General features: G+C 40.3%; 1 protein-coding gene across 1 annotated transcript in view; it reads left to right on the top strand.

Annotated features, from left to right (window-relative positions):
- The first annotated feature begins 2,162 nt into the window (after positions 1-2,162).
- rtn4r (reticulon 4 receptor) overlaps positions 2,163-9,953 on the top strand; it is a 50,508-nt gene continuing 42,717 nt past the window's right edge. The window contains exon 1 of the mRNA XM_085426245.1: positions 2,163-2,716. Within this exon, the coding sequence (XP_085282371.1) occupies positions 2,695-2,716 (22 nt within the window). The 5' untranslated portion in view covers positions 2,163-2,694. The remainder of the gene's footprint in view (positions 2,717-9,953) is intronic.

The following is a 9,953-nucleotide window of genomic DNA, read 5'->3' as shown; positions in this document are numbered from 1 at the left end:
TGATATACTGTAATAGGGTTGGCAGAGGACTCAGTAGTAAGCGTGCATGTTGTATAATGAGCAGAGGAAGTGAGAATAATCACTTGCATAGCATCCGTAAGTTCGTAGCACGAGAAGACGTCATGACAACTGAACCAAAATAATATTTTTACTGGAAATAAAATTGACTGGGGTTATATTATGGAAATATCTTGTGACCATGTCAACACTAAATGCTGTGACTTAATTAAGATCTCATTTCATATGCAACTCATGTCTGTTTCATGATATTTTGGTTCGAAGACCTAACACACACTCAACATTCTTGCAGTTCCTGTTGCTGTTAATACTGGGAAATGCAACTTTTTGTCTGCTCATCGTGATTAGTATTATTTTTCTGTGAAAAGCTTCCAAAACAGCACATGAAAAAGCAGCACACGAAAAGCATTTTGTTACCATTCACTCAAGGACACAAAAATGCATAACGTAGAAGTGCATGGCAGGATTATCCACAAACATGTGTTTGTCCACATGGATGCATTAGGATAAAGCATGAGAGGCAGAGACGACTGTGAAAGGTGACAGCACTTCCTTTCTGGCAGGGTGACCTGGTTCTCAGCGGGTTGCTGAGGCGGCTTTGGACTGTCTCTACTGGCCATCTGGCCCTGACGGTCTCCACTGTGAGCAAATACCAGGCTAGTGGCTCACCGACATATTCTGATAGTGTGATTCATTATTGGTGGTAGTTGTAAGCTTGGGATTAGCCTGCTGCATTCTCCATTACACTCAGCTAAACCACCCACCTGGCTGCGGTTTCCATTCACCTGCTCCCCATGGTAATCTTGTATCTTTTATGTCCCCATGTACGTACAGTATTGTAATATGCAATGTGTTAATCTTGTGCCTGTATGTGCTGCGAATCAACAGTTAAACTGCTTTTCCAAATACAAATCTGAGAATGGTATGTGTAATTTTATCAACGTTAATTCCAGAATTTCTTATTGAAAACTAAATATAAGAAATGTACCTTCCACTTTAATTTCAACAGCTTCTCTGCCTGTGCTTACAAATACATTGCCAGTGTGATTGCTTGCTGTATCTAAGGCGAGGTGGGAGACATCATCTCGAGATGAGGCTTCTCTTTCTCTTTCTCTTTCTGTGATGCTGAAAATCAATTTTTGTGTCTGTCGGTAGGGGGCGTGTGATACCTATAGATAATAGCCCGCTGCTGCTTCTTCAATCCTCCAGGGTTTCAGCAAAACCCATCAAAGGTGCAGGCCAAAGACAAGGTGAATTGGTCTTCGAGCCAATCAGCGTTAACAGTGCAGTAGTTAAGTAGTTTAATCCTTTCGTAAAAATAAAGGTTATCACATCCGATACACTGAAAAGGAATTCATAATGATGGATTCCGTTGAAAGTATAAAGACATGAAAAAATATTTTAATTGTGTTTTCAATAGACATTTTCACCTAGCACAGTTTTGTTTTCATTGTTCTTTTTCTATATACAAAAGAAAACATTTCCAGAAGTAGTTAAGGGTCTCAGGTGAGCCTCAGGATTACAAATGTTATTGTAACGGTTCAGTTAACCAAGTAGAACTGAGATCTTTGTTTCTCACGGCTTTAACAACTACACCTACGTCAGGACAGCCAAACTGAAGTCCCCAGGAGGAAGCTTGGGTCCCTGCAGGAAGCCTGGCTCTCAGCCTGTCTTTTGGGGGTGTTTTCGTATGCATGTGCGTGCCTGGCCATGTCCGATCCAAATAGATTCGCCTCACGTCACCTTCCTACCCACCACCAGCCCACCACCCCTGCACATAAAACATTCATTAGAGCACAGCCTAGCACTGTAAGAAATGTCTCTCCAAATAAGTCATTAAGTATCAGATTCACTCTTTGATTCTAGGAATGACACCAGTTACCTAAAATTATGATTATTATTGTTATTTTCAGTTCAGTTTTGTTTGTGTTCAGTATTTTCTATAAATAGCCTCGGACATAAAATCTAGTCTTTCTTTTATTTGCCATGATTAATAGCCCATGCACTCAGAATTAGGAGGGATATTTTTTGCAGCGTGATACAGACCCATAAAACATTCATCTTCGAATTCGCTCTCTCCCTCTTTCTGTCTCTTTCCGCCAAACGCCCCTTGCCGCCCCGCCCTCCCTTTCCACCTCTCCGTGGTAAACGCACACTGGCGCGCACCAGTGCGACCGACAACCGTGCTCATACCACACACTTTTTTTCAGTGTACTTGGGAAATACAGAGGGGCAAGTAATCAGACTGGATATCTGCTGCGATTTCAAAAGATGGATTCAATACTCGGTTTTCGCCTGTGCCGTTGATTCTCCACTTCTGCGTTAACACTTTGAGCTCTTCTCCCGAGCTGTTTGCGCGTCCTATATTTGGGGAGGTGTCGACTGGTGCGTCGAGTCTACTGATCCCAAATTGGATGTTTATTGCTGACTGTTTTTGAATCTCTCGTCCACATGACTGAGCCAGGGTGCAGCTGGAGACGTGGCTCCCCACTCGGGAAGACCTACGGCTAAAGTTTGAAGGGTGCAGGGGTGCTTTAGTCTGCCTGTTTCCCGTCTTGCACTGGATTTGCAATAACCCATAAATTGCAATAATTAGCGGATTTCCTATCTATCTCCGTATACGTGGGATTCATTCTCGGAATTATAAAGCCTCTGGATTTCACTTTCATCTGAATCATGAAGACCGTTATTATTGATGGTGAGTACACATCAGACAGCTGGACACCTTTGTAAAGTTTTCACATATATCAGACAGTAGGATCCCGCTGGGTTACTGCGCACTGATAAAATCCACAACGGTGCAGTGTCACCGCTCTGTGGAGGACAGACAGAAAGATAAATCAGGTGTCCTAATTGGAGTTGACTCCGTTCAACACCCCCGAGGTTTGATTAAAATAAGGTATGGCTATCAGCATGACAATAAAAAAAGAATCGAAAGAAATCGAAAAATAAAGCCTTTATATACAATCAAATATAATTTTATTGTTGGAACGGAAGAAAAAAAAAACTAGAAACAGAAGTGTCGGCTGTAAACGACCTTGAATCAGTGGCTCTTAATTGAGTCATAATTCGGATCTTATCTTGTGCGTGTCTTGCTTTCCCTTTTTGTATGCGTATGTCAGTGAGAGTGCGCACGAGAGAGCGAGAGGCCGTGTACTGTTTGCAGTGGTCAATATGCTCTGCATGATATCGCAACTTAAACCGGGCATCCGCTTCTGCCCGTCTGGACGCTGTGGGCTGAGCGTTTGATGAAGTCTGCAGATGGTCCGCTTGGCGGCCCAGTAATACCGCTTCATTCCCCAGCTCCTTGGCTTATAATTGGTGTTTTGGTGGCATCGTCCCACTCAGGGTGCCGCCAAAGTGACGGGAAATTGGGCCTTGTAGCTTTCATGACTGGACTTGGAGCTATTCTAATGAGGGCAAGAATGCTTTCTCAATTCCGCCAGAAATGGTTAAGAATTTAATTTCTTGTCAGTTGTTTGAGTGTGTGTTTGTGTGCGTGAGGACACTCACGGAGAGCTAGAGGGAGGGTGGGAAAGGAAGGAGGATGCAGCACCTGGCGTGTCATTGTGTCTCTTCCTGCACCTGACTGTAACCCTGTGTTTTTTGGGGGGTTTTTTGGCTTTTTTTGTTTGTTTGGTTTTTTTTAGTGATCTAGTCATGTTTACTGCAGTGCAGAGTGTATAACACAGATATGACATGTGCTGTTTGGTCAGCAGCACCGAGGCTGTAACATCCACTTGGTTCAAATAAGATATTGTGGAAAATCTTAATTTCCACTTTGCCCCACCCGTGCATAGACTGCCCCAGCACTGTCACATGCATACACCACTGCCACAGTGCTTATGCAACATGCTGTACACACTCCATCTTCCTCATGTTCATGACTTGGCTAAAACTGCAGGAATAGGGTAAGAAAGCTGCAGATTATTGTGGGGATACAGAATAACTTTGCTTTTCACAAGTAGCAAAATCAAAGAGGCACATCTGCTTGTGCATTCTCTTTGATATGTCACAGGGTGATGCAAATTCAAGTGCACACCCCTTCATTGGCACAGAATGGCTCTGGGTCCCTCAGACCCTACAGGCAACCTTTCATTACCCAACTGCTGGCATGATTTAGCACCACGCGTCTGACACACACCTATGTCTGATTTTTATTCATTTTTTTTTTTTTTGTTTCTGCTGCAATTATAATTGGTATCCATCTCTCAGGCTCCTGATTTGGCTGAGAAAATATGGCCTGCCTTTTCTTGTGTTTAAAGTGTCACAATGAGGAGGGACTTTAATTTACACTCTTTTTCACCCAGTCAGCATATGATCAAATGCCTCTGTGGGAAAGCTGTTGCTTGGGGGTGCCGTCGCTCCCTGTCTACTGCCAGGCAAAGCCAATGAAGCCCAAATGAATGGATAAAACCATTATAGTGGAACTGAACGCTTTCTCTTTGAAACCACTACACATTTAGGGCATTTTTTTCCCAATTAGTTAACTCTGTTATTTTTTGGCAATGCCTTGCCAAAAGCTCTGCCCCATTTTCAAAAATAGGCCACAAGATGCATCATCTGAGGTGGCAAGATGATTGTTCTGAATGCATTAAGCTATGAGAAAATGGTGCTAATAAAAGAAAACAAATAAACAATAAAAAAACAAAGCTGATTTGCATTTCAGCATTAGGGGAATCCAACATCATGATATAAACTGACAATAAGGCAAGGCATCTTCCGCACCCTGAAAGGGAATGTGAAATTGATCCATCTTTGTGTTTGTATGGATGTTTATACAAGCGCAGGGGGAGGGCTGGAAGAGATAATGTGTGTGTGGGTGTAGTGTTCAGTTAGTTTATGGGGAGGTCTGGAGAAAGGAGAGGAAGTTAAGAAAATGAAATAAATGTTTTTGGGGGTTTTTTTTGATTTCTTTCATAATGTACTGTATGGATGGCGTGGCAAGTGAGAGAAAAATGATTAGGGATGTTATTTTGAATGCTGTTTACATCCGTGTGAGTTATAGAGTTACAGGTTTGTTTGGTTTTTGTCATATTAGTCATTCATGGTCAGCAATGAAACCAAACTACACTGTTGTTCTCTTGAGGTATTAAATGAGAAATATGCAAAATCACAATACACCCTCTGGTTACATTACTGGTCCACTTTGCTAGTATTGGGTTCTACCCCCTTTTTTTCTTAACAACTTAAGCAGGATGTAGATTCAGCAAGGTGGTGGAAACAGCCACCAGAGATTTTTGGTTGATATTGAATTGATAGCGTCATCCATTTGGTGCAGATTTGTCAGCTGCTCCATGATACAGATGTCCTATTTCACCACTTTCCAAAGATGCTCATTGAATTGAGATGTTGTTTTTAAAGGCCATTTAAGTTAATTTAACTCACTATCGTGTTTAAGAAACTAGTTTGAGATGATTTAAACTTTGTGACACGATGTGTTATCCTGCTGGTCTCCAGAAGGGTACTCTGTAGTCATAAAAGGACAGACGTGGTAAGCAACAATACTCAGGTAGGCTGTGGCATTTAAATGATGTTCATGCCCAAAATGGGAAAACATGACACCACCACTATGACAGGATGGACCCGTGCTTAATGCCAAATCCTGATTCAATGATCTAGATGTCACAGGAGAAATCAAGGCAGTGTTTTTCCCGTCTTTTATTGACCAAATTTAGAGATACAGTCAAAAGTCTCAGATTCCTCTTCTTGGCTAACAGGAGTGGTACCTGGTGTGATCTTCTGCTGCTATAGCCCAGTGTGTTCCAAAGTTCAGAGTCTTGTGCATTCAGCGATGCTCTTCTGTATACCTTGGTTGTAATGAGTGGTTATTTGAGTTATTGTTACTTTCCTATCAATTAGAACCAGTCTGGCCATTCTGACCTCTCACATCAACATGGTGTTTTTGTCAAGATAGCTGCTGCTCACTAGATATTTGTTCTATTTTACAGACTATTCACTCTTTACTCCTAGAGATGTTAATATGGGAAAATCTCATTAGATCAGTAATTTCTAAAATATTCAGATTTATATTTATTAAATATTCTTATTTTGATGTTTTGATGATACACCGGTTCAGAATCTCTCATTTTCGTTCTTTCAGTTGAGATGTGGTGACTGGGATGACCCATAGACAGGGATGATAAGTTAATTCAAACCACTGTAATAGAATGTCCCCCAACAGCATAAAAGAGCCAACTACCCCCTCACTGTAGGCATGAAACATTGAAGGTTTTTTTCCTTGAATTCCTCACCTGTCAGAACAGGAGTCAGAACAGTGATGATTGATCAAGTTTTCATGAATATCTCCACGTCTACAAATTGTTTATGCTCGAAAAGGAGTAGGATGAAGTTTACACTTTTCCTGTTCCTACACCCTTATTTCAAATTCCATTATTTACAAATCAATATTCAGAATTCAACATTATATGATCCATACATTTTAACTATATACAATTCTACACTCATATATAATACACACATAAAACAATTTAAGCTTGTAAACCAAAACAACAGCAAACTACATTTTTACATAAACTAAGCATAACTGGCAAAATCTGAGCTCCTTCAAAATAATCTCACAAAGCTCAGAGATTTTGCCATAATGATGATAATGATGCATGCAAGAAGTCACTGATTTACCTCAACTGAAGGAGGTAAACAGGAGGTGTTCTTGCCACTTATTTCACATAGTGACCTCGGGATTGCCACTGCACACAGGGTTTGTGGTTAAATACACTGGTGTCACCCGTTTAGTGGTTCATGGTTCTATGTATTTTGGTTGCAACCTTTAGTTTCATCACAAACGGATGTTTCATTCAAAGTAAATGAAATTTCAACATTCACCTTTTCAGCCAGATGCATATTTAAATGTCTTAGCAAAATATACTGTTAACTTTTTAATAATAGGTATTTAAATCATGTTGAAAAGACTTTTAATCTCTCTAATTATGACTAAAATTGAGTTGTTCTCTTCATGTAACGCACTGCTGGGTGATGTAATGACATCTTTGGCAGAGTTTTTGAATTAAAATAATAACAAGATTTCCCATGCAATTATAAATTTCTATAAGATCTGAGTTTGTGAAACGTTACAATAGATCAATTTTATCATACAGTTTCTCAACGTCAAAGGATAAAGATGTCAAAGTTTTATGCTACGGAGCTCGGTTGTATTAATGCCTTAGTTACAGTGACAGATTCCAGCAGGCTATCTGAAAGTGGATCTGCGATGTTCACTGCATCCTGATGAGCGTGCTCCTTGAGGGGCTTCTTTTAATTGGTCGCGCCCTTCAAGTAGATCTGCATTTGTTTATACAGTACATGCACACACACATTCAGACTCCCACTGATGCGCACACGGGCATGCTGGCCTAAGATATCCTTGGAACCATCCGCTCTAGGTTATCCCAGTCTCACAGCCTTTCACTTCTAATCAGAAAGACAGAGAAACTAAGTGGATAAATGAGCAAAATTCTATTTGTTTATACAGAGGAAGCTAATGGGCAAAAATATAAAAAAAGCAGTTGAAATGAAATACACTATTCCCCCAGATTACCAGTTCTTAATCCTCTCTGTGGGTTATTATTGTACTGTCAGAATATTTGGAGAGAGAACCAGCAGGAGAAATGCTGCAGTTTTTAACCCCCACTCCCTACAAGTCTTTTTTTTCACATAACAAAAAATAAATTAAAGTGTTGGCCCTTGTCTTGAAGATGGTGTGGGGGAAGAAGGAGGGCCAAATGAATTAATGTTATGCGTGTATATGGTGTTGACGCAGGTGGAGTCTTTATGAAGGGATTTAGTTACATCTTTTTACAAAAAATAGAAATCCACTTTGACACCGTATTATAATCCTTTCAAGGTGCCTACGCATAACAGAGCAGATCACACCTTCCACTTTTACTTTACACAACACTTTATAAAATGACAAGTGAAATTTGCACACAATATTCAGTTGTGTTGACCCAGCAGTGATACATACTGATGGGAACTCTTTTTTCCTGAAGATTATATGGATGAAGGTCCTAGTATGCACAAACTGAGCTGCCTAATTTGTTGAACACAATGCCCATCTCACTCTGCTGCAGTGTCATCTTTCATTCTGTGGTGTCACAGTTGTTCTCGCTGCATCTTTGGAACACACAGTGCCCACTTTTCTGTTTGTGTACTGATGAAAGTTGCATGGATGCGCTAATCCTATTGCAGATGCGAAAGGGTGCGATGAGGCTGCTTGAACGTCAGTGACGCTGATTATACCACAATGGGGAGGCTGACTGATGGCCTAGTAAATTGTTAATTAGACAGAGCAGAAGCCGCTCTTAAATTAGACGCATGAATGGAGCCGTTGTCAGCCTTATAAGTCAACCCTGCTCTGCTCCTTTTCTTGCAGGCTACAGTGACATTCAGATAAAGCAGCTGGTTGATCCAAGATGTGAGCAGTGTAAGGCGAAGGGTTAGCATAACAGATCAACACCATAGTGCATATATAGCTAGAATCAGGGTTTTCAGGTTCAATTTTTGAATATCATGGTTTTGAGCTGTAAAAATAACTACAAGGATTGGAGATATAAGTAAAAACATGATAAATCCTATGGCGAGTGATTCCTGCATGCCCAGGTATTGCTAAAGGACAAATTCCAGCTCCTATAGATCAACAGCTGAGAGCTTAATTGCTGCAGAAAAGGAGTTCTATCAGTAGGTATCTTTAGTAAAAACAAACCGACATATAATTAGTAATATTGTGCTTGCATATATGATATGCAATCTGCACACATTCATTACTGGCTGATGTGCATATTCTACAGCAGGACTATAAAATGTAAATGTAAACTCAGTTTTACGATGTAAAAGTTTTAGAGAGAGAAGAGGAACTTCCGATTTCTTTTATCCTGAAAGAATAGCTACATTCTTATTTATCACCATATTCATTTCATAAGCGAGGTCCTTAAATTACCCCTCATTATCCTGATCGAGTCAGCCTGTGTTTGTCATTAGATTGCAAACTTAACAGATGGGAGCTGTTGTTTTGATGCAGTCTTACTGAATGTCTGGTACCACATTGTTGAGATGCTTAAGCCAGCGGGGTCACCTTTCTCTCCCTTTATGCATTGTTGGATTTTGTTCTTCCTTTATTTATTCAAAGCAAAGTTCTTAACAATCACTCCAGGGTGTTGTATGTGAAGGACACATACTTTATGTTGAAGACCGCATATATTACCTTTCTAAGGTGTTTTTTAGCAGTAAATACGCACCCTGAGTTGACAGATAGATAGATAGATAGATAGATAGATAGATAGATAGATAGATAGATAGATAGATAGATAGATAGATAGATAGATAGATAGATACTTCTGTTTGAGATAGTGGTAGAACAAAGGCTTTCAGAAATTCTGTGACATATTATTCTTTACCTTATATTGCAAAACCTTCACAACAGCAATGCGTCTGCCTGTGAGCTTGGTAGTTCACCACTGAAATATGTATTGGGAGCCCTTCAAAAGAAATAGGTCATTACTCCCCGACTCAGGGGAAATTGATCTGTTATAGATGTGAAAGCTCATTCTGTAGGTGCTAAACATATATAATGTGTACCTGTTCTGGCAGCTTTATACAAGAATTCCACAGTTTGTTTGTTTTTTTTTTCGCGTCTGATAACTTTCTTTCATACACAAATCGGTGTCCTCAATGTCTGGTGGGAGTGAAAGGATTTGTAGAGCAGGAAATGCATAATCCTGCAACTGCGGCAGAAGGAAAGAGTTTCTAAACATACTCACAAGCATAACAGTGGAATCAATGAAGATCCCACTCATCTGCTCCAAGAAGAGTACCCTATAACCTTCACTTAGAAAGAACAACACCACTCTTTATCTGCATGTAATTGAACAGGGCTGACCTCACAAAGCAAACCAAAGTATGATGGAGAGGCACCCCTC

The sequence above is a fragment of the Rhamphochromis longiceps genome, linkage group LG12 (assembly GCF_057381845.1).
Source record: "Rhamphochromis longiceps isolate RC_006_pf linkage group LG12, R_longiceps_female_GT1.1, whole genome shotgun sequence".
NCBI lineage: Eukaryota > Metazoa > Chordata > Actinopteri > Cichliformes > Cichlidae > Rhamphochromis > Rhamphochromis longiceps.
The sequence above is the reverse complement of the archived record's forward strand: the minus strand, read 5'-3'. Positions and strand labels throughout refer to the sequence as shown.